Raw genomic sequence first — 25635 nt, forward strand, 5'->3', positions numbered from 1 at the left:
GAATAATCTGAGCTTAGTCTTATTGTTTCTCCTCTGTATGTGACTTCTTGTTTTTCACGAGCTGCTATCAGGATTCTTTGTTTGTCTTTGGTTTCGGTGAGTGTGAATATGATATGCCTTGGTGATTTTATTTTGGGGTCTCTTCTGTATGGGGTTTGTTGAGCTTCCTGGATGGTCAACCTTTCATCTTTCATGATATTTTTGAAGTTTTCTGTCAGCAGTTCCTCAATGATCCTCTCTGTGTTTTCTGTTTTCTCCCCCTGTTCTGGGATTCCAATCACTCGTAAATTTTTGTTTTTAATTGTGTCTCACATAACTCTCAGGGTTTCTTCATTTGTCTTTGTTCTTTTTATGAGTTTTCCTCAAACAGAGTTGTATCCAAGTGTTTGTCTTCAATTCCACTGATCCTGTCTTCCACCATTTCAAATCTCCTCCTCAGCCCTTCTATGACACCGTCCATTTCTGAAATCTTGTTGTTTATCTTTTGGATTTCTCATTGTTGTTTTTGTATGATTTCTAGTTGTGAATTTATTTTAGAATTTTGTTCCTGTATTATTTTCTTGAATTCTTCCATTTTTTTGTCTGTATTTTCCATGAATTTATGTATTTTTTCCTCATTTTTGTCTGCTTTTTGCTTCAACTCTTGGATAATTCTGAATATTAGAGATTTGAACTCCCTATCAGTTAGGTCTAGTGCCTATTCTTCTACTGGAAAGTCATCTGGTGTTTTATTTTGGATGCCTACTGGAACTGTCCTGTACTGTTTTTGTAAATGTTTTGATGCTGTCTGCTGTCTTCAGGACATTGAGTGGTTATTTTCCTCATTTATTGATTGTAACTTTGTTTGTTTCACCCTGCTTTTTTGTTTAGTTTGGTTATGTCTGAGCAGCGGGCTGTGTGTTCTTTGTTGTGTGCTCATCTGTGGGCATGATACTTTTCACCTCCTTCTCCAATGGACAGGGTCAGTCACTTAGGTATGGTATAGCAGGGCAGGTCCAGCTGAAGGGGAGTTGCTGGGATGGGTTGTTTGTGGCACATACCTGGGTTGACAGTGGGGACCAGGAATAAGTGTAGGGTAGGTTCCAGTAGGCTGTGCCTGTGCTTCTTGGGAGTGTGATATTCAGCACACAGTGCATGTAGACAGGAAGGAGGGGGTAGATTGTGATGCATGGAGGTAAGATGAGTATGGGAAAGAGGAGAGAGGAACAGGAGCCAAAAACAGACACACAAACAAAGAAGAGTGCTAAGGGAGCTTGCTACTGGAGTGGAGAGATGAGACACTGAGAAATGGGGAAAAACCAAAATAAAAAAAAAGTAAAAGGGTAAATGAAAAAAAATGAATAAATCAAGAAACTTGAAATTAAGAAAGACAAAAAGGGAATAAGAGAGAGAAGAAAACAGAACAAAGAAACAAACAAACAAACAAAAATCCCAAAACCACAAAAGAAAACAAAACCAAAAAAAAAAAAAACCAAAAATCCAAGAATAAAGAAATGCCTCTAGGGATGTCCCTGTGTGTCTGCCGAGAGTAAAGGAGTAGCTTCCAAGCTGTGTGGTACTGCCCAGCTAGAAGGGGCTCCCAAGCCGAGGAAAAAAAAAAAAAAAAGAAAACAAACAAATCAGAGCAAACAAACAAACAAAAAAGCCCTGGGGTTCCCATCAGCATGGCGGCACAGGCCAGGAAGCAGTTTCACAGCAGAGTGGTGTTTCAGGAAGAAGCAAAGATGGCACACGGAGCCAGGTATTTGAAAGAACGGAGGGGGAGGTGGTGAGAGGTAAGGAAGAAATCTAAAGAAGCGGAAGAAAACAATACCAGCAGTCAACAAAAGGCACTCAAGGAGCCAGCCAGTGCGGGTGGGTGGAATCCAAGTGACACCCAGGTGAAGCTGGTGCTTCCAGGCCAAGAGACTGTGGCTGCAGGAAGCAGAGGAGGCTAAGTGGGGGTGAAAAAGGGTGAGGGGTGGGAAAGCATATATGGCTGGTTACTGGTTGTTCTGTCTCCTGATGGAAGCTCCGTGAAGCTGCTTTCTCCTACCCCCTGTTCACTGATCTCCCATAGGAGTCCAAGATGACAGACCCATGCTGTGGCAGCTGATAGGGGACCTCTGCATGTATCTCTCCTTGCTCTCTGTTCTCGGTCAGTTTCTTATTCCATTCGATGCTTGGCTGAGTTCTTTATCTCTTCATTTGATGCTTAAGGTTTCAGGATTGACGTGTGACTCTGTTTGACTTAGTTTTTGTGATCTTTGCTGTGGAGGGACAGCGTGGTGCTTCTGACTATAGCACCACGTTGCCCGGAACCATTTGTGTACTTTCTTTGAAGAAATGTCTATTCAAGTCCTTTGCCTATTTTTTAAAAATTGGGTTGTTTGTCTTTTTGTTGCTGAGTTGTAGGGGTTCTTTATGTATTTTGGGTAAAAAACCTATATCAGATACAGTATTTTTATGCAAATAAAGAGTGTCTTCTATGTTTTTTTGTCAACGACTCCCTCTCTCTTTGATGTGTTTTTATAAGAGCTGCTATGCTATTTTTTCACACGTTGCTGTAAAAAAATTAGCATAGTGTGCTTATGAAAATACTTCATGGGGGAAGGGAGCAGTTGTCAAACAAACATAGAAGGTGTGCATTATTTGCATGAAAGTATGGTATATGGTTCCCAAATATTTTTTCTCATTCTGTAGGTTATCTCTTCACTGTCTTGAGAAAGTCCTTTGTTGCATGAAAGTTTTTAATTCTGATGAAGTCCAATTTATCTATTTTTTCTTTTGTTGATCATGTTTTTGGTATCATATCTGTCATGGATTGAATTATGTCCCCCCAAAAATGTGTGTATCGGTTTGGCTGGGCCATGATTCCCGGTATTGTGTGATTTTCCTATGTGTTGTAAATCCTGCCTCTATGATGTTAATGAGGGAGGATGGGCGGCAGTTGTGTTGGTGAGGCAGGACTCCATTTGCAAGATTGGATTGTGTCCTGAGGCAATCTCTTGAGATATAAAAGCAGAAGTGAGCAGTGAGACAGGAGGACCTCATACCATCAAGAAAGCAGTGCCAGGAGCAGAGCACGCCCTTTGGACCTGGGGTCCCTGCACAGAGAAGCTCCTAGTCTAGAGGAACACTGATGAGAAGAAGGCTGACAGAGAGAGAAAGCCCTCCCCTGGAGCTGATGCCCTGAATTTGGACTTTTAGCTTACTTTACTGTGAAGAAAGAAATTTCTTTTTGTTAAAGCCATCCACTTGTGGTATTTTTGTCGTAGCAGCACTAGATAAGTAAGACAATATCTAAGAATCCATTGTTGAAACTAGGCCCCAAATCATTACCCCTGTGTTTTGTTCTAATAGTTTTATGGTCTTAGTTCTTACATTTCAGTCATTGATCCACTTTGAGTTAATTTTTGTATATGGTGTGAGGTATGGGTCCAACTTCATTCTTTTGCATGTGGAGATCCAGTTGTCTTAGCATCAGTTATTGAAGAGACTATTTTTTCCCCATTTTGAGTATCCTTGTTGAAAATCAATTGACTATAGATATATGGATTTATTTCTGTAGTCTCAGTTCTGGTCCCTTGGTCTATATCTTCATTCTTATACCAGTACCAGGTGGTTTTGATTACTGTAGCTTTACAGTATGTTTTGAAACCGGGAAATGTGAGTACTCCTATTTTGTTCTTCTTGCAGGCCATTGTATTTGTTTAAACAAATCTTTTTTATTGAAGTGCAATGTGTACAGAAATGTGCTGTGATGCAATGAATTGCTTAATATGGCCCTTCTAGCCATAGTCTTTGTGACTCACACACAATGATTGAGTGGGACTATGCAAATAAAGTATTTGGAACCCTAACAAAGGGATTGATCAGTTTTGCCATCCCACTAGGCTTAAAATGAGCCATCCCAGAGGCAGGAGGAGAGGATATCACCACCATCAAGGAAGAGGAACCAGAAGCAGAGAGTGCCTTTTGGTCCCAGGATCCCTGTGCTGAGAAGCTCCTGGAACCAGGAGACAGAGAGAGAGAGAGCTGTAACGCTAAAGATGATGAGAAGCGGTGGCAGAGAAACGGCAGCAACAGAGGCAGGAGATGGGCAGGAGACTGGCAGGAGACGGTGCAGTGAGTCCAAGGAGCGAGAAAGCTGAGTGCCTTTGGGTAGGAGGCTTACTGGTGGAGTGAGGTGCCTTGAGTCACGTACTGGCAGAGCTAAAAGAGCTTTGTAATGCTTGGCCAAGCAGGGCAGAGGCCAAAGGTCAGAGAGAGGTGTGCCTGCTGGTATGGCTGAGGAGAGGCTGTCCTGATGGAAAATCTGTATCCTGAGCATTCCTGAAATAACCTTTACTTCCCTAAAAAACACCATAATCATGAGTATTGTCTGTGAGTTCTGTGTGGCCATTATAATGAATTACCAAACTCAGAGAAGTAGAGTGTGTTGTGGGAGGAACAGACGGTGGTAGAATTGGTAAAAAAATTGGAGGGTGTAGGCATGTCTGACCTCTGCCTCAGAGAAATCAGCTTTGGGCTGATACTGATGGTGATTCTCTCTCCCACTTGTGAAGTTAGAGGAGGTCAGACGCTGCCCCTATTCCATTTTTAGAAGTGCACACAATTATGAATGTCCATCTTGATGAATTAATGTTATCGGAACACACTTTTGTATCTACCATGTTTTCTCACATTTATTACTTCCTTTCTCTTCTCCAAATATAACCACTATCCTGACTTCTAATATTATAGGTTAGTTTTGCCCAAATATAAGTGGAATCATATAGTATGTAGTCTTGTGTCTAACTTCTTTTGCTCAACATCTTGTAAGATTTGTCCATGCTATTACTTGTAACTGTTCATTTTCATGGCTGTGTAAATTTCATTATAGGCAAGTCCATAATTCATTTATCCATTTTACTATTGATGGACATTTGGGTGGTTTCCAGTTTTTTGCTATTATAATAATGCTGCCATGAGCCTTTTGAACATGCTTTTTTTCAGGCATGTATGTTGAGTATATTTCTAGGTGTAAAATTGCTGGGTCATGGGGGCATATATGCATTCACCTCTAGCAGTTACTGCTAAACTGTTCTCCAAAGAGGTTGAATGAAACAGTGTATGAGAGTTCCATGTTGCTTCAGAGCCACTGGCTTTTTATTGTAAGGGCCTGCAACATGCGAAATGAAAGCATAGGGAATGGCTTCCCTGATACTCCGCATGGAATTTCCACCATTTGAGTCATTCTTCGGGGTTAAATGGGATGCATTTTTGAATTTAATTAATGTATGAATGAAACAAAGATTCATTAAATACCTACTACATTCTGAGACCATGCACATTTTGTGGGGGAAGCAAAGATGAAATAGATGTTGATTCTGCTCTGAAGGATATTTCATACTGTTAGGGGAAATGTTGTTTGCTGCTGTAGAGTCAATTCTGACTCACGGTGACCCTGTGTACCACAGAATGAAATGTTGCCTTGTCCTGTGTCATCCTCACAATCACCAACATGTTCGAGTCCATTGTTTTCACTGTTGTGCCAATCCATCCCACTGAGGGTCTCCCAGGCCCTCGTTGGCCCTCTGCTTCACCAAACATAATGTTTTCCTCTAGCGATTGATCCTTTCTGGTGACATTCCCAAAGCAAGGGGGTCAGACAATGTTCTGTATGAGCCATAAGGTTTTCATTGCCTAACTTCTGGAAGTAGATCATTGGGCCTTTCCTCCTAGTCTGTCTTAGTCTGGAAACTGAAACCTGTCCACCATGGGTGACCCTGCTGGTATTTGAAATAACAGCTGCATAGCTTCCAGCATCACAGCAACATGCAACCCACCATGGTATGACAAACTGACAGACGGATGGTGGTAGGGGAAAATAGACATGTACTATAACAACTGTAAGAGAAGATAGAAAATGCTAAGTACTGACAGAGTGATGGCTGCTAACCAAAAGGTTGGCAGTTTGAATCCACCAGGCATTCCTTGGAAACCTTATGGGGCAGTTCTACTCTGTCCTATACGGTCACTATGAGTCAGAATCGATTGGACGGCAATGGGTTACGGGTTAAGGTTAGTGACAGGTAAGATACATTTAGAGTACAAAGGGAGCTAGAAAATGGAGTTTTCTTATAGGAAGGCATACTGGGGAATTGGTCTTGAAGGATAAATAAGAGTTGAGGTAGAGATAGGGTAGCAGGGCATTCTAAGCAGAGGGAACAGCCTGAGCAAAAGTATTGGAATCACAGGGTTTGAGTGGGAAACATGAAAGGCAAATGCATTTATCTTGGAGAAAGATAGTGTTATAAATGAGATGATTTGGTAACTGACACAAACAGGTGGAGAGAGGCCCTGAAGGAGGAAGACATGAGCTAGGTAAGTTTTAATGGAGGTAAGGGGGTTGCATTGCCTGAGGAGAAGGGTCAATATGGTTGATACGAGTGGCTAAGTTGAGAAGAAGAGAGGAGATAAAGAGCGGATGCGGGCCCTGGCAGATACTTTATTTATCTTATGCTTTTGCCTTGACTAGACCTGGCGCTGCTCTAGTACTTTTGGGGTCTCTCTGGGCTTTCTTTACCTGTCTCCAGAAGGTACCCCTCTGCTGCTTTTACCCAAGTCTGGCTTCACCAGCCTGAGCTGAGAGAACCGCAACATCCTTTTTCTGGCTGGTGGAAGATATACTTTCTCTGAGAATCTTCCCTGTCCTGTGTTCAGGCTCTCAGGCCTCTTGTCTCGGGTCCAGCAGGTCCAGTTTAGAGGAATCTGAGCTGACGGTGGACACCACACAGCTTTGGAACCTGCAGTTCCTGCACCAGGGCTCAGAGCTGGGCTGGACTCATTGATAGGTCAAATTGTCTAGCTGACCATCACTTCTTCTGGAGAAGACAGTGTTCTCTGCCCTCCCTCAGCAGTTATTTTGACACCCTACATTCTCTTAACCACCGGAAGAGGGCCCAGAAGCTACCGATCAGTAGCACCAGCAGTAGCAGCAACTCTGGGGCCTTCTCTGACCACCAGAGTCTGCTGTGGTTTTTCCCCTCTGAGCTTTTCAACTCTCATTATTAGGCCCTCCCCCACTCTTGCTGTACTTGCGAGGACTTGTATTGAAGTTATCTGTGCATACTGGCATTTCTTGTCTATTCATTTATGTATACACCCCTCTGGGACAACGTCTAAGGTCTTTTTGTATCAGCCACAACATCTACAGCATAGTTCCTGCCCACTTGCCTTTCTAGTGTACCTACCCCACAACGTTTCTCTGCCCTCATCCCCTTCCAGCCCTATTTTGATCCTGTTCTTCTCTTGTTATGATTTGGCTTCCATTTCTTATTTGAAATCCTGCCCTTGCCCTACATACTTTGATTTTGTGACTAGTACTTCTGGCTCCTATCCTGGGGCACTTAGACTTGGCTTGTCTTGTTGCTCTTGGCATTTCCTTCTATGAAATACGCAGTGTCCATCTATAGTCCAGGCCCACTGATGCCTTAGGTAGAGTAGAGATTTGGATACCTGTCATTCAGCCCAGGGCCTGGCTAATGAGATGTATATTCATCACTGTGGCTCCCTCTCTATCGGGCCTTATCCTTGACCCTTAACATGACTGACATTGCCAATTAACTAGTTGTGGGTACCCTATCTCTGCCCGCTTTGTTGTTGTTGTGTGTAGTTGAGTTGATGCTGACTCATAGCAACCCTATATGACAGAGCCCCATAGGGTTTCCTAATCTGTAATCTTTATGGGAGCAGATCACCAGGTCTTTTCTCCCATGGAGCTGCCTGCTGATGGGTTCGAACCGCTGACCTTTTTGTTAGCAGCCAAACACTTAACCATTGTGCCACCAGGGCTCCTCTTCACCCTTTAGCACTTGCTTGGTACGTATGAAGGATCATTTTCATCTTTCTGTGTACCGTTTTATTCCAAAGTCTCCTCCTTCTCACTTGCCTTGACTAGTCAGTCTCTTGGATGTAATTTGGTCTCTTTATCTTCTCCCTTTTCCATAGCTGAGAGAGGTGATACTGTGCTTCTAGGAAATGAAGACTCACAATAAATATCTTTTTATTTGCAATCCCTGCCAATCATGAAGACCATACCTCTTGGTTCTTCTACCTCTAATAATCTGTATGGTTTCCTGAAAGAAATCATCACACCCCACCAGTCACTCTGTCGCATCATCTTTGAAAACTTTCTTCATGGCATTTATGCCTCTCTGAAAGAATCTTTTTTAATTTTTCACTTACTTATGGTATTTACCCCAATCGGAATGTAAACTTCATGAGAGCAGGGAGCTTGTAGGTCTTGCTCAACTTTATATCCCAATGCTTAAAGTAGTGGTTCTCAACTAGGGGCAATTTTGTCCCCCTAGGGGACATTCAGCAATGTCTGAAGACATCTTGATAGTTACAACTAGGGGTGGAGGTACTACTGGTATCTAGTGGGCAGAGGTCAGGGATGCTGCTAAATATCCTTACAATGCACAGGACAGCATACCTCCAACCCATGACAAAGAATTATTTGCCCCCAAATGTCAATAGTGCCGTGGTTGAGACCTGTTCTAGAGCAATGCCTGATACAAAGAGTGTTAATAAACTCTTGTTGAATAAAGAAGTTGCTGTAGAAAAGAAAAAATTCCACTTCCCATTTCTTTGACACTAAACTGCAAGGATCAATCAAATCAATTCCATTCTGTTCTCAACTGTTCTGACACCAGCTGCACATGCAGCCCTTCTTCCTCTGACCCTAACCAACTGGAGCAAGGTCAGATCTCATAAGTTACAGTACAGTTGTCCAGACTGCTAAGCCTGCCCCAGACTTCAGACTCCAGTTACAAGCTTGGGAGTCCCCATGTAAATGAATAATTTCTTTTATAAGGATCAGCACAAAACTGGTTCCTATGAGGTGGCGGTTAAAGATGTCCCAAATGTCCAGCTTTTCCAAATTGCTGTACCATTCCGTCATCTCTAACATCAACTACTCCTCTTTCCCTCAGTACTCTCCCTCCTGTCTTTGGGTTCCGTAATCTCCTGCAACATCTCACAGAACTCACAAACTGTATCAAGGAAATGGCTCATGTGGTTGTGGAGGCTGGCAAGTCCCAAATCCGTGGGTCAGGCGTAGGCTTCTCCGGACTCATGTAGCTGCAGGGGCCACTGAATCCAAATTGGCAGGACAGACAACAGGCTGCTGGCTCACAAGGCTGTGGAAGCTGGCAAATCAGGTCAGAGGGTAAGCTGCTGGCCCATGGGACTGTGGAAGCTGGCAAATCCCAGAACCAGGAGGTCAGATGACAGGCCATTGGCTCAAGTCCAAAGAACCGGAAGTCAGACAATGATGAGCCAGATGCAGGATCCAGAAGCACAGAGAGAAAGCTCTGCCAGAGCACCCACATATATACATTGGATGCAGGCCACACCCCAGGGAAGGGCGTGACTTGAGTAAGGGTGGGACTTGAGTCACGCCCTCCTGCAAGGCTGTAATTCAGGATACATCCTACACTAATCCTGCCTCATTAACCTTTAGAGGTTAGGATTTACAACACGTACAATGGAGGATAATTAGGATAATTACATTGGATCACAAAATGGAAGACAGTTACATGATACTAGGAATCATGCCTAGCCAAGTTGACACACAACACCAACCACCACACCTTGCTAGGATTCCAAACACCTTATTTGCATGGCTCCACCCAATCATTGTGTGGTAGTCACAAAGATGATGGCTAGAAGGACAATATTAAGTAATTCACTACACTGCACTGTGACACTCGTCTTCTGACCTGCTGTCTACAAATTGAGAGTTTTCCCTCTACCCCTCAGAATACCAATCCTAAGCTCAGGGGTCCCCAGCATCCCTCACTTCTGACCTAATGCCCCGCTACTCTCTTGAGTTCGATAATTTGCTAGAATGGCTCACAAAACTTAGGGAAAGTGCTATCAACGTCTTATAATTATAGTTTTATTATAACAAAAAAGATACAAATGAAGAGACACATAGGGCAAAGTTTGGGAGAGTATTCAGTGTGGAGCTTCCAAGTCCCAAGTCCACTACCCTCTCACGTGTCTCCATGTCTTTCACTATCCAGGAAGCCCATGGAGCTTCAGGGTCCAGAATCTTTACTGGTGTTGCATCATGTAGTCGTGATTGATCGAATCAGTTCCACCGCCCCCCCCGTCAGCCCCGCCCCCCGTCAGCTGATATCTTCTGGTGGTCTTTCTGGCCTGGCCAGCCTCCACCCAGGAGTCACCTTATTAGCATAAACCGTCAGATGTTGTCTAGAAATCTTGTCAAAGACACTTCAATCAGTGGGGAAATTCCAGTGTTTTAGAAGTTATCGCTCAGGAATCAAGGGCAGAGACCAAATTCTTTGGGTAAAGTTAATGTAAACCCATAATAAGTTGGCCCCTAGTGATGTCCTGTCTGATTTCTGATATTGTTAATTAATTTTTTCCTTTTTATTGATTGATTTTTCTAGAGATATATACATTTTAATTTTTTTACCTGAAGAACTAACTTTTGGTTTTGCTCATTTTCTCCTTTGTATGTTTGTTTTCTATTTCACAGATGTTTGCTCTTACCTTTCTTATTTCCTCCTTTCTACTTTCTTTGGGTTATTACTACTATTCCTTTTATTTATTTATTTAGTTAGTTTCTTGAGATTGAAGCTTATAGTGTAATTTATTCTTTGATTCATGGGTTATTTAGAAATATTTTGCTTATGTTCAAATATCTGTGAATTTTCTCTTCATTTTTCTGTTACTGATTTCTAGTTTAATTTCACCGTGGTCAGAGGACATAATTTCTATGATTTTAATATTTTAATCTTTGTTGATACTTGCTTTATGACTTGTAGTATGTTTTGCAAATCTGTCTTGATGACTTTCATTTGTTTTGGAAAATTCCCAATCATTATCTTTTTGCCCCATCTCTCTCTTCTCTCCTGGGACTCCAATTATACTTAGGTTAGACTTTTTCACCATATCTCAGATGTCTGTTACCATCTTGCTTGTATGTTTCCATCCTTTCGTTTTTCTGTACTTCAATCTTGATATTATATTTTGACTTCTAGTTTTCTAATTCTCTTTCAGTTGTGTCTAAATGACTTTTAAACCTCTCAATTGAGTTCTTTTACCAGCTATTTTATATTTTATCTCTAGAATTTCCACTCAGTTCTTTAAAAAATAATTTTCCAGTTTATTAGGTAGCTTTTGTTATACAGTGAAACCTCTGAGAGCTGGAACTCAACAAGACTGCCTTGTTTTTCTGGTTCTTGCCAAGTTTTCTACCTTTGACTTTTCTATTGCTCATTTTAGTGGAAAATATTTGCATTTTCTTTCTCTGACAGGTTTCTGCCTTACACAGGTTCTGGCTTTTGCAGGTTTTACTGTATAACAAACCACCTCAAAACTTAATAGTTTAAAACAACCACCACCTACTTAGTCAATTCTGCTAGTTGACGATTTGTGCTGGGCTAAACTGGGAAGTTTTTCTGGTTTCAGTTTGCATCACTCATGTTCTATGGTCAGTTGTCAGGCTGGCTAGGGGTGGCTGATCAAGGATGGCCTCAGCTGTATTGGTTCATCTTTGTTCCATGTGATCTCTCATTTGCCAACAGGCTCTCCTAGGCTTGGTCACATGGCAGCTAGACAGGGTTCCCAGTGTACAATGTCTCTCATTTCTAGGCTTAGAATGGGTACTTAATTTTTGCTGCATTCTGTTGGCCAAAGCAAGTCAAAAGTCCAGTCCAGTTACAAGAGTGGGTAAGTTAACCCTACCTCTTGATGATGGGAGATGCTGTAAAGTGCCATTGCAGGGGGCATGGCCATATTTACATTTCATCACATCAGTTCTCTGCTGAAATTCTCAAACTTATATTTTATTTTCTTGAACATATTAAACACAATTATTTTAAACTCTGTGATTGATAACTCTATTATTTAGATGCTCTGTGGGTCTATTTCTATTGTCTACTTTTTTCATTTGTTTTTTGGACATGTTTTCTCCTCTTACACCTGTTTATTTTTTATTTCATTTTGGACATTGTATATGGAAAATTTTAGAAGTAACTTAATGCTATGGTTGATGTTATTTTCCTTTAGAAATAATTTATGTTTGCCTGTGGTAGGCAGCCAAGTTAGAAATACTAGAGATCCTAGATCACTTTATTCCAATCCAGAATTGGATGATTCAAAATTGGGCTTGAAGCCTTATAAAGGCTTGTCTATTTCTTGTTCACTCTTACTCTTAGTATGTAGCCCTTTGGTGTATGAACCCAAAATCTTACGGATTTTGTTGTTGCTGTTAGCTGCCATCGAGTCAGTTCCGACTCATAGTGACCCTATGTACGACAGAACGAAACACTGCCTAGTCCTGAGTCATCCTCACAATCATTATTATGCTTGAGCCCATTGTTGCAGCCACTGTGTCACTCCATCTCATTGAGGATCTTCCTCTTTTTGGCTGACCCTCTACTTTACCAAGCATGATGTCCTTCTCCAGCGAATGATCTCTCCTGATGACATGTCCAAAGTATGTGTGTCGTAGTCTTGCCATCCTTGCTTCTAAGGAGCATTCTGGCCATACTTCTTCCAAGACAGATTTGTTTGTTCTTTTGGTAGTCCATGGTATATTCAATATTCTTAGGCAACACAACAATTCAAAGGCGTCAGTTCTTCTTTGGTCTTCCTTATACATCACCCAGCTTTTGCACGTGTATGAGGTGACTGAAAACACCATGGCTTGGGTCAGGCACACCTTAGTCTTCAAGGTGACATCTTTGCTTTTCAACACTTTAAAGAGGCTGTTTGCAGCAGATGTGCCCAATGCATTTGATTTCTTGACTGCTGCTTCCATGGTTGTTGATTGTGGATCCAAGTGAAATGAAATGCTTGACTACTTCGATCTTTTCTCCATTTATCATGATGTTGTTATGGAACTCAGGAAGGTGAGTTCTGTCTGGGGTGCTCAGACTTGCCAATGATCTGGACACTGGTCTTTGAGAAAGAGAAAGTAACTTTATTGCAGTGCGCAGAACAAGGAGCTGGGAGGATGTTCCTAAGATCCAATTCCCTGAGCCAGGGCTTATATGTGATTTGGGCAGCAAGATGGTGGCCACACAGGCGTACTGGGGAGGGAAAACTCTGCAAGGTGGCCAGGAAACAGAAGATGACATGGTTCTTGTCGGACCTCTCGCTTCGGAATAGGGTCTGGGTGATGATTTTCCTCCTGATTCATTCCACCTGTTGCTGTTTCCTCTGTTGAGGTCAATTAGCTGTCACAGCTGGCCCTTCAGCTCATGTGGAGTGAGCCAGATCTGGCTTGGGCTAGTTTAAGGACTAATGGAAATCTACTGGCATTCATAGTCAGGTTACAGTGTTGCTTATTGGTCCAGTTGTGAGGATTTTTATTTTCTTTTTGTTGATGTGTAATCCATACTGAAGGCTGTGGTCTTTGATCTCCATCAGTAAGTGCTTCAAATCCTCTTCACTTTCAGCAAGCAAGGTTGTGTCATCTGCATAACGCAGGTTGTTGATGAGTCTTCTTCCAATCCTGATGCCCCATTCTTCTTCCTATAGTCCAGCTTCTCAGATTATTTGCTCAGCATACAGATTGAATAGGTATGGTAAAAGGATACAACCCTGACGCACACCTTTCCTGACTTTAAACCACGCAGTATCCTCTTGTTCTGTTCGAGTGACTGCCTCTTGATCCATGTACACATTCCTCATGAGCACAATTAAGTGTTCTGGAATTCCCATTCTTCCCAATGTTATCCATCATTTGTTATGATCCACACAGTCGAATGCCTTTGCATAGTCAATAGAACACAACTAAACATCTTTCTGGTATTCTATGCTTTTAGCTAGGATCCATCTGACATCAGCAATGATATCCCTGATTCCACGTCCTCTTCTGAATCTGGCTTGAATTTCTGGCAGTTCCCTGTCGATATATGGCTGCAGCCACTATCTTCAGCAAAATTTTACTTGTGTGAGATATTAATGATATTGTTTGATAATTTCCACATTTGGTTGGATTACCTTTCTTTGGAATAGGCATAAATATGGATCTCTTCCAGTCAGTTGGCCAGGTAGCTGTCTTCCAAATTCCTTGGCATAGATAAGCGAGTACTTCCAGTGCTGCATCTGTTTGTTGAAACATCTCAGTTGGTATTCCGTCAACTCCTGAAGCCTTGTTTTTCGCCAATGCCTGCAGTGCAGCTTGGACTTCTTCCTTCGGTACCATCTATTCTTGATCATATGCTACTTCCTGAAATGGCTGAATGTCAACCAATTCTTTTCGGTATAGTGACTCTGTGTATTCCTTCAATCTTCTTTTGATGCTTCCTGCGTCGTTTAATATTTTCCCCATAGAATCCTTCACTATTGCAACTAGAGGCTTGAATTTTTTCTTCAGTTCTTTCAGCTTGAGAAATGCTGAACATGTGCTTCTCTTTTGGTTTTCTATCCCCAGGTCTTTGCATATGTCATTATAATACTTTACTTTTTCTTCTCAAGCTTTTGAAATCTTCTGTTCGGCTCTTTTACTTCATCATTTCTTCCTTTAACTTTAGCTACTTGACGTTCAAGAGAAGTTTCAGAGTCTCTTCTGACATACATTTTGGTCTTTACTTTCCCTCCTGTCTTTTTAATGACTTTTTGCTTTCTTCATGTATGATGTCCTTGATGTCATTCTACAACTTGTCTGGTCTTTGGTCATTAGTGTTCAACTCAAATCCATTCTTGAGATGTGCTCTAAATTCAGGGTGGATATACTCGAGTTTGTACTTTGGCTCTTGTGGACTTGATCTAATTTTCTTCCATTTCAGTTTCAACCTGCATACAAGCAATTGATGATCTATTTCACAGTCAGTACCTGGCCTTGTTCTGACTGATGAGATTGAGCTTTTCCATTGTCTTTCCACAGAAGTAGTCGATTTGATTCCTTTGTATTCCACCTGGCGAGGTCCACGTGTATAGTTGCTATTTATGTTGGTGAGAAAAGGTATTTGCAATGAAGAAGTCGTTGGTCTTGCAAAATTCTATCACGTGATCTCTGGTGTTGTTTCTATCATAGAAGGCCATATTTTCCAACTACTGATCCTTCTTCTTTGTTTCCAACTTTCACATTCCAATCACCAGTAATTATCAATGCATCCTGATAGCATATTTGATCAATTTCAGACTGTAGAAGTTGGTAAAAATCTTCAATTTCTTCATCTTTGGCCTTAGTGGTTGGTAAATTTGAATAATAGTCTTATTGACTGGTCTTCCTTGTAGGCGTATGGATGTTATCCTATCGCTGACAGTGTTGCACTTCAAGATAGATCTTGAAATGTTCTTTTTGAGGAAGAATGCAATGCCATTCCTCTTCACGTTGTCATTCCCAGCATAGTAGACCATATGATTGTCTGATTCAAAATAGCAATACCAGCCCATTTCAGCTCACTGATGCCTAGGATATCGGTGTTTATGTGTTCCATTTCATTTTTGATGATTTTCAATTTTCCTAGATTCATACTTCCTACATTCCACGTTCCGATTATTAATGCATGTTTGCAGCTGTTTCTTCTCATGGATTTTAAGCATGCCCATTTCCTAACATGGAAGGTTCTGACCCAATGTTCTCTTACTTCCTTGAGTTTATTGTAAACTGTGCTCAGCTTCTTAGGCTTTCAACTGCCTTTTATGGAATCAGAAGGTACCTTTAGGGAACAGCAGCCAAAAATAATGATCTCACACCTCTGAGTTTCCTTCTGTAAGTTCTTGAACCCATAATATTTCACTGCTTCATTAGCTCTCTGATGCCTTCAACAACATGCTTTTATATTTTGTCCATTTTTTCTACTTATTCTCAGTGGCAGGGCCTGTTAGCATGTCTTAATCTAGTCTTCCAAGATCAGAATTAGAATTCTTTACGTGATTATTTAACTCAACCATTAACTGTAGAGGATATGAAGCACTTACTGAGGAAGGTCAAAGACTGTAGCCTTCAGTATGGATTACACCTCAACATAAAGAAAACAAAAATCCTCACAACCGGACCAGTAAGAAATGTCATGATAAACAGACAAAAGATTGAAGTTGTCAAAGATTTCATTTTACGTGGATCAACAATCCATGCCCATGGAGGCAGCAGTCAAGAAATCAAATGATGTATTGCATTGGGCAAATCAGCTGCAAAAGACTTCTTTAAAGTGTTAAAAGGTAAAGATGTCACTTTGAAGACTAAGGTGTTCCTGACCCAAGCCATGGCATTATCATTCGCGTCACATGCATTCAAAAGCTGGACAAAGAAAAAGGAAGACAGAGGAAACACTGATGCATTTGAATTATGGTTGGTGAAGAATATTAAATATACTATGAACTTCCAGAAGAATGAACAAATCTGTCTTGGGAGAAGTACAGCCAGAATGCTTCTTAGAAGCAAGGATGATAAGGAAGACTTCGTCTCGCTTACTTAGGACATGTTTTCAGGAGGGACCAAACTGTGGAGAAGGACATTGTGCTTGGTAAAGTAGAGGGTCAGAGAAAAAGAGGAAGACACTCAACAAGATGGATTGACACAGTGGCTGCAACAATGGGCTCAAACATACCTACTATTGTAAGAATGACAGAGGACCGGGCAATGTTTCATTCTGGTATACAAAGGTAGCTGTGAGTCAGAGCTGCTTGATGGCACCTAACAACGTTAATTGTATGCTGTAGAATCAAAGTATGTTCTGTTTCCAGATCACAAATTCTCCAGAGTCAGGAACTATGTCTTAGATGTTTCTGCATCTTCAGGGTCTGTGTTACAGTGGGAGTTAAATAAAGACTGGATAATTAATGATGACAGCAGATGTCCTTTTTGTAGGTTTAGTAATTATTTTTCCATTCACCTTTGTTCTCAAGATTGTTTTGCAATGTTAATAGGAGGCCCCATTCTCATTTACTGTGCTAGGACCATGGGAGACAGAGACACAGAGATGCACGACATAGTTTTTGCTTTTGAAGAGTTTTTGGTTTGGTAAGTGGCAGAGCCAGTACATGTCATGGGAATATAAATGGGAACCCCTTGTGGTTTATTCTTAGGAGTTTCAAGATGAAAGAAAAAATTCCATCAACAAAATACTAATTACAATTATTAAATTATTTACTTAGTCTCTTGAGGAAATGCCAGGGTGAAGTTGTGGCTGGGGGTGAGTGCATTTACAATGCAGACGGATGCCTAAAAATCCCTATCTCTTCATTGCTCTCCTCTTAATGCCTTCCATTTTGACAGAAGCTAGTTGTATAACTCTTTCTGACTCCTAGTCTCTCCTCCAAACTCTTCCTGACCTTCCCCCATCAGACAGACTTTTTTTTCTTGTATCCACTGGGCCATGCCACATAGTTATCCAGCTAAAAATGCCACTTTTCTCCACTGACTGCATTGGGCTTCTCTAAGGTGGGCAAAGGCAAGCAGCTCTATGTCACACCTCCACATAGCTTAACTCCCATCTTGATTACCAGAGAAGGAAGTGCTGGGATATGCCTAGGATATTTAAAAAAAAAAAAAATTTAATTAATTTTTTTGTTGAAAATATACACAGCAGAACATACACCAATTCAACAATTTCTACATGTACAACACAGTGGCATTGATTATATTCTTCATGTTGTGCAGCCATTCTCACCTTCCTTTTCTGAATTTTTCCTCCCCCATTAACATAAACTCACTGCCCTTAAGCTTCCTATGTAACTATTTGAGTTGCTGTTGTCAATTTGATCCCATATAGATTGTTCTTTAAAAAAGCACAATACTCAAGGTAGACATTCTTTACTAATTAAGTCAAACTATTGTTTGGTTTAAAGAAGACTTCAGGGGACATTTTTGGTTTAACGTTTAAAGATTATCTCAGGGCAATTGTTTCAAGGGTTCATCCAGCCTCAATGGTTCCAGAAATGCTGGATTCCATAAGAATATGAAATTCTGTCTGCAATTTCCCCGTTTTGATCAGAATTTATCTATAGAATCTTTGATCAAAACATTTGGTAACATTAATCCCGGTTTGTTTTATGGGGCTGTCCAATCCCCAGCTGAATGGTGAACCTCGGCAGTGACTTCACCACTGAGCTAAAAGGGTGTCTGGAGGCCATATTCTCGGGGATTCTCCAGTCTGTCAGGCCAGTAAATCTGGTCTTTTTTATGTGTGTTAGAATTTTGTTCTGCATCCTTCTCCAGCTCTGTCCAGAACCCTATGTTCTGATCCTGGTCAGAGCAGTTAGTGGTGGTAGCCGGGCACCATCTAGCTGTACTGGACTCAGTCTGGTGGAGGCCTTGGTAGCTGTGGTCCATTAGTCCTTTGGATTAATCTTTTCCTTGTATCCTGTTCTCTTCATTCTCCCTTGCTCCCAAAGGGATGAGACCAGTGGAGTATCTTAGATGGCTGCTCACAGGCTTTTAAGACCCCAGACACTACTCACCAAGGTAGAATGTAGAACAGTGTCTTTTAAACTGTGTTATGCCAATTGAGCTAGATGTTCCCCAAGACCATGGTCCCCACAGCCCTCCGCAAAGCAATTCAGTCCCTCAAGGAGTTTGGATGTGTCTATGGAGCTTTCATGACCTTTCATTGTACAAGTTGTGCTGGTTTCCCCACTATCGTGTACTGTCTCACCCTTAACCAAAGGTACCACTTATCTATTGCCTATTTAGTATCCCAGCCCCCTCCACGCCCATCCCTGGTAACCAACAAAGATGGTTACTTTTTGTGTGTGAACTTTTTCATGGGTTTTTACAACAGAGGTCTCATACAATATTTGTCCTTTTGTGATTGACTTATTTCACTCAGCATAATGTCCTCCAGTTTCATCCATGTTAGAGATGCTTCACAGATTCATCATTGTTCTTTCTCGTTGCACAGTACTCCATTGTGTGTATGTACCATAGTTTGTTTATCCATGTAAACATAACTTTTATATGCACTGGAAAACAAAAAAATTCGTGTGACTTACTGAACTGTGATATTCGCTCTATTGTGGTGGTCTGGAACAAAACACACAATATCTCTGAGGTATGCCTGTATTTCTTTTTCTTGTCTTATTGCTCTGGCTAGGACTTCTAATACACTATTGAATAGGAGTTGCAAGAGTGGGCACTATTGTCTTGTTCCTAAGTTTAAGCAAAAAGTTCTCAATCTTTCTCCATTAAGTATAATGTTGGTTGTTGGGTTTTCATATATGCTCTTAATCATATTGACGAACTTCCCTCCTATTCCAATCTTGTTGAGGATTTTCATCAAGAAGGAGTGTTGGATTTCATCAAATGCCTTTTCTTGCCTGGAATATTTATAATTGATTTCTAGGTAGCAATCCTTGTGAACACTTTCTGATGACTACAAAATTGGCAAACATTAATGAGTAATGACCGAAATCCAATGTGTCAAGTGCAACAAGAGAGGATTATGAACTAATCTCTACGGGAAGACAGAGGAGGGAGCCACGAGTTCATCATGGAGGGTTAATCTTACTGGGTCTGGCCATTTAGTTCCTCCAGCAACCACCACTGACACTAGTGGTTACTTCAGTGCCACTGGGAAGGAGTCACACCAGATACGGAATCTGCTGTTTAATAACATCATGACTCTGAGTTCGTGCTCTAAAGCCTCAGTGACTGAGTTTTTAACTTATCTTTTTCACTGTGTAGCTTGGGCCAGTAACTTAAGCTCTAATTCAGTTTCCTCACCTGTGAATTGGGGATGAGACCACGGTGGGGTCATTGTGAAGTTAAATAACTAAAGCATGCGAAGCGTTTCTTTAGAAACCTGCCTGTCACATAGTAAGTACTCAAGAGTTTTTAGCTACTAGTATTGGCTTGTGGGCTCCTTCAGACTAGGGGCACTGCAAAAATGGAGTGGGGGCACTGTTTGACTTCTTCTAACTTCACAAGGGGGAAGGAGAATCAAGATCAACATCCCAAGGCTGATTCCTATGAGGTGGAGGCATGTTATGCCTCCTCTCTCCACATCTTTACCAATTCTGAAGCCTACCATCTCTCCCACAGTACTCTCTGCTTCTCTGCTGGGCTTAATAATTCTTTGCAATGGCCACACTGAACTCACAGACAATACTCACAGTTATGGGGTTTATTAGGGAAATAACAGGCTACAGTTCAGGTTCAGGAATGCTCAGGATACAATTCTTCTATCAAGACAGCCTCTTCTCAGCTGTGCTCGCAGGCACACCTCTCTCTAGCCCCTCAGCCTCTGCCCTGCTGGGGCAAGTGTTACAAAGCTCTTTTAGCTCTGCTGATAAGTTCCCTGAGGCACCCCAGTCCTCTAGTAAGCCTGAGCCTGAAGGTGCTCGGCTCTAGCTCCCTGGGTAGGCAAACCTAGCTCCACCAAGTGCCTGGGGCACCCTACTCCTCCAGAAAGTCTCCTGCCTGAAGGTACTCAGGTTTCTTACTCAGTAGGCGAGGAAGCCCATTGCTACCCTCTCCTGCTGGTTTTTCCTGCTACCGTTTCTCTGCCACCACTTCTCACCATCTTCAGTGTTGCAGCTCTCTCTCTCTCAGTCTCCTGGTTCCAGGAGCTTCTCAGCCCAGGGACCCCAGGCCCAAAGGACGTGCTCTGCTCTTGACCCTTTTTCCTTGGTTGTGGTGAGATCCTCCCTCTGCTCTGGAATTAGTTCTCTTTTAAGACTATCGGGGAGGCAAAACTGACCAGTCCCCCTGGTTAGGGTTCCACAGACCTTATTTGCATGGTCCCACCTAATCGCTTGGGTGGGAGTTACATGACCATGGCAAGAAGGGCCACACAGAAACCATGCATCGCACAACAGGCACAGAGCTTGGGGAGAAGCAGAGGCAGATAAGGGAAGTATGCATTAAGATTCTCTTAGACTCTGGCTCCTCGTATTCATACTCCTCATACTTTGGGCTTCCCTCCTGGCTTAAGGGAAATTATCCCCAACTGCCCACGTTGCTCAGAACTGATACCTTTCCTGCCACCTTCAGCCTGGGTTCTCTTTCCTGGAATACCTAGGTTCTGCTGACCATGTGATTCACCCCTCGGGAGAATCTCTCTGGTTACGGCCACCCAACCTGGAGCTAAATAAAGCATACTCTGTCCAATGGAAGGTGCAGTTCTCCTCATCTGCAATATGTGAGATACTGACTTGGAGAGGTAATTGCAGTTGGACGCCTACACCTTGTGTTTTGGAGCATTTCAACAACACACTCAAGTTTATATGCAAAGAGTTGGCTATTCTCATCGAGGGAGCTCAGCAGCAGGACAGCGGCTTCTACTTCCTGGAGGTCACCGACAAGTCGGGGAAAATACAGAAAACCAAGTTCCAGGTTTCTGTGTTGGGTGAGTCCCCAGGTCACTTGTCCTCCCCCTCTGAGTCTTTCAGGACTTGTGTTTTCAGCACGTTTCTGATCAGAACCTCTGCTTCCAGAACCTATTGAAAAGCCCGACTTGCAGGGGAGGTTGAAGGAGCTGGATGATGGGACGTGTCAGCTGAATCTGTCTTGCTCAGTCTCCAGGGATGAGAATGTGAGCTATGCTTGGTACAAAGGGAAGAAGTTGATCCAGCCATGGGGGAACCTCACCCACCTGGTGGAGCACATTGATGTCAACGGCTTGCACATATACACCTGCAATGTCAGCAACTCTGTCAGCTGGGCAAACCACACTCTCATCCTCCCCGGGGACTGTCTGAGGACTCAACAGAGTAAGCAACCACTTTGGGCTATAACTGGGGCTCAAGGTGTGGGACCCCAAAAGCAGGCTCATGTGCAAGAGAGATCTGGTGTGAAATCCTTGGCTGCCTTCCCTAGTGCCTTGCAGCCCTTCCTCGGGGGTCTTGGCTTCTAAGCACACAGTTCCTGTAAAGTAAGGCCTGTCCTATTCTGGAAAGAATTTTATCTCCATCAAGAATCTCCTTCTGGGAGATGCAAGTTTTCCTTTTATTTCGGGGAATGCATAGTTGTTGAGCCCCAGTGCTGCAATGGCTCCTGACCATTATTTTATTCCTCTGAGAGACTGATGGAAACCTACTTCCTCCTTCTGAGTGATCACTTGCCCCAAGCCATATAGTCCTTCAACAGATAACTACAGGGCCCAACAGCACCTGGACAGTGGGTTCTTGATTTATGCTTATGCTCACCCTGCTGTGGCTGCTAACCAAAAGGTCAGCAGTTCAAATCCACCAGGTGCTCCTTGGAACCCATATGGGGTAATTCTCCTTTGTCCTATACGGTTCCTGTAAGTTGGAATCAACTCTATGGAAAGAGTTTTGGTTTGGTTTTTATGCTCATCCTGAGAATTACCTTGAGTTAAGTTTGCATCAATTTTTAATTAGATAAACAAAGATCTACTGGGGCATCAGCATGGGCATTACATGGTAAAAAACATACAGTCCCTGTCCTTAAGGAGCTTATACCCAAATTGGGGCAACAAAACTAAGTACTTGTGGGCAAAAAAGAAATGAATAAGACTGAGGCAACATGTGTAATGGTAAGGACCCTGGCTTTTGGGATCATGAATGGGCTTCACCATTCACTAGCTTTGTGATCCCAGGCAAATTCATTAACTTCCCTGAGCCTCATTTTTTTTCTCCTGGGTAAAATGGGGATGGTAATAAGTACTTCACAGATTGTTATTTAGATTAAATGAGATAATGTTTGTAGAGAACCTAGTCAGCCAGTAACTGGAATATTTAATTCCTTTCCCCTCCCCTCTTGTTGGTTGGATTATATATTAGGCTACATGTGTGACACATTGTTACAAGTAGAAGTTCAGATAAGGAAGAGCAGTGAAGTCAGGAGCAGCAGGAAGGTGGAATGGGAGAGATTCCTGGCACACAGTAGGTACACAGTAAACATTTGTCGAATTAAAGATAAATGGATGGATAGACGTAACTTTTACCATGCCAGATGCTTTACATAGATTAGTTCATGTAATTAACCCCCATAGGTGGATAACATTATTTCCCTTTTATAAAACCCCAAACCAAAACCATTGCCATCAAGTTGACTCCAACTCATAGTGACACTATAGGACAGAGTAGAACTGCCCCGTAGGGTTACTAAGGAGTGGCTGGTGGATTTGACCTGCCAACCTTCTGGCTTGCAGCTACAGCTCTTAACCACTGCGCCACTAGGGCTACAGAAAACTGAGGCTCAGAGAAGTTAAGTAAGATGCCCAAGGGCACACAGTTTATGGGTAGAATCTGAATTTGAAAAAGGTCTGTCAGGTGTTAACATTCAAGTTCTAGGCCCCACTCCAGGGGAGGCACCCAAATGAGCAGAGAGAGACCACCTTGGCAGTGAATTCACAGAGCATGAGGAGACCAGCTACACCAGAAAGGAGCGTGGGTTTTGAGATCGCCCCTGCTGCAGACAGATGGGAAGGGGCAGAGGGAGGGCTGAGCTCTGTCCCCTGGCCTTCTGTGTCCCTCAGATGTCATATTTCCACGCCTTCTGGTGATCATCTTCGCGATTCTGCTAGTCATACTATGCCTTGGCACCCTCATCAGCTTCTGCGTGTGGAGGAGGAAAAGGAAGCAGTCAAGTAAGTGGAACGTTCCCAGCAGGTGCTGTTGCCTGAGGCATCGGTATCAAGTGATTTGGCCCTCTGCCTAGCGGGAGGTTCCTGGAAGTGCAGTGCCTACTTTTCCTCAGGAGTCTTCGGGATGTGTGTGTGCACAGTGGTGTGGAGGGGCGCAGCAGCTGCTTGACCCTTTGTTTCAATTCATGTGCTCTGTGGTGGCTGCCTGGATGTTTACAGTCTGATCCCCAATGTGCAGATTTATCTGCAAGTGGCTGGTGTGGGGGCTGCCCTGCCTGACAGAGTGGGTGTGTTGGGGGGCGGTTACTGCCTCTGTGCTCTTTGGGCCAGTGGAGGGGTATCCTGGGAAGAGCACCGGCCTGCTTCCTTCCCAGAACCTTTCTCAAGGTCTTGGCCATCTGGCTCTCCTTGGAAACCCTATGGGGCATTTCTACTCTGTCCTATAGGGTTGCTATGAGTCGGAATTGACTCGACGGCAATGGGTTTGGTTGGGTTGGTTGGTCATCTGGGATGGCAGTGGAAGCCGCCAGAAGTAGAAACCTGGACAGTATGCTCCCTGGAGATCTCTGCAGCTCTGTTCTTTGCTTCTTTCTTCCCATAGGTGAGAGCACAGAGGAAGAATGTCGGACAGTTTATGAACGTATCAACCATCTGCCACTCAGGAGAAATCAAGTATGACACACTAGGGGATGGGGTCTCCCTCAGCGTGTCTAGAGGATGCTTTTGGGTGAATGGCCATTCAGAGCAGGGAGACAAAGAGAACTGGACAATTGTCCTCCCAAAGTGGTCCTCAACTCCCCCCTTTCTCCCCTCAGCTATCTTTTCTCCATTGGGTTCCTAGCTTTGGTGATGGAGGGAAGAGGAAAAGAAAGGGAGCAGAGGAGATGGAAGGAGGGAAGATAGGGCATTTTGGTACAGAACGTAGCTACTGAGAAGGGATGGAGCACCAAAGAAACCAATAACAGCGGGCAGAGTACTGCTGCTGGGGTCCTTGCTTCTGCCCTGCCTCACCAGATGGCTGAGCCCCAGGAGGAATCCAGCCATCTTGTATTTGTTGAATCTGACCACAGATTCTTGTATCCGGATCTTACTTGTGAGACCCCTTGATCCCTGCCCAGCCTGGGGAGGATGCCAGTGTGACCAGCCAAAGCACAGGAGCTTTGTAGCTGTCCCACTGGGCTACGGTCTCTGCCTTTTAGGAAGAAGAGGCCTGAGTCTGACTGAGGAGTTAGAAATAGTAGCCAGGTTAGCACAAAGGCAGCTCAGCCAGTGCGGGATCCTCCAGGAATCTCTCTGTCAGCTCTGCAGGCAGTGGGCGAGGCTGCCTGCCATGCAGGATATGGAAGAGTAGGAAACCACAGAGGGTCTGCAGGGTGCCCCCCACCCCTGGCTGCTGTGTGGGGTAGGATGTGGTGACAGGCCCAGGGGAAGGGCCCTGACCTGATGGTCTTCCTCCTCCCCATACTAGGTGGGGTGGGGCTGTGGAAGTGGGGAGGAAGTACCCTCTTCCCACCTCTATTCTTGGTGCTTAGCCTCAGGAGGCACTGCACAGAAAGTCACCTCTGGCAGATGAGCCCTCACAGAGCAGACATGCAGCTTCCCTCAGCTCTGGGGCTCAGTGGGACCCAAGGATAGTTCCCAGTGGGGATACTGTGGTGTGGGCAGAGGTGTGCCCTATGAATTCCTGACAGCAGATACATCTATCTACAGATACTGAAGCCCAAATACTCGCTAAAAATAGCTCCCCCCTCCCAATTAAGATCACTTTAGATTAGGTAAAACAAGGGAAACATAGAGGAAAATACAATTTAGAGCAAAAGAAATCTCTTGGGGATTCAGGCTTGTTTCCCTGCTTCTGACTTGGGGTTCCTCCCTGACTGGCCTCATCTCTTCCTGGCTTCTCCCTACTCTCTGCAGGCTCCAGTATGCAAGCCTAAATTGCAAGCTCATGTGGTCTTACCTTGGGACTCAGTCAGACCATCTCTGGAGACACTTTACACTGGTCTGGGCAGGAGAGAAAAGCAACAAACTCCTGTGTCTGGCCAGATGCCCGTGACTCAGCCTCCAAGGACGGCTGAGGTTTCTTAGCTCCACTTGGCTTCCTCCTGCTTCTGGGAGAGTTGAGTTTGCA

The 25635-nt window shown here is 43.3% G+C and overlaps 1 protein-coding gene across 2 annotated transcripts in view; it reads left to right on the forward strand.

The window, feature by feature from the left end:
- The window catches only part of CD244 (CD244 molecule), a 48698-nt gene that overhangs the window by 15398 nt on the left and 7665 nt on the right, over nucleotides 1-25635 (forward strand). Inside the window, exons 2-5 of one of the 2 annotated variants that reach the window (XM_023725151.1) lie at nucleotides 20976-21302; nucleotides 21472-21666; nucleotides 23397-23507; nucleotides 24106-24176. In XM_023725151.1, coding sequence (XP_023580919.1) covers nucleotides 20976-21302; nucleotides 21472-21666; nucleotides 23397-23507; nucleotides 24106-24176 — 704 coding nt within the window. Of the gene's footprint in view, nucleotides 1-20975; nucleotides 21303-21390; nucleotides 21667-23396; nucleotides 23508-24105; nucleotides 24177-25635 lie in introns of both variants that reach the window. The other variant, XM_023725150.1, reaches the window with a different exon arrangement.

This window comes from Trichechus manatus, unplaced genomic scaffold (assembly GCF_000243295.1).
Source record: "Trichechus manatus latirostris isolate Lorelei unplaced genomic scaffold, TriManLat1.0 scaffold00288, whole genome shotgun sequence".
Taxonomy (NCBI): Eukaryota; Metazoa; Chordata; class Mammalia; order Sirenia; family Trichechidae; genus Trichechus; species Trichechus manatus.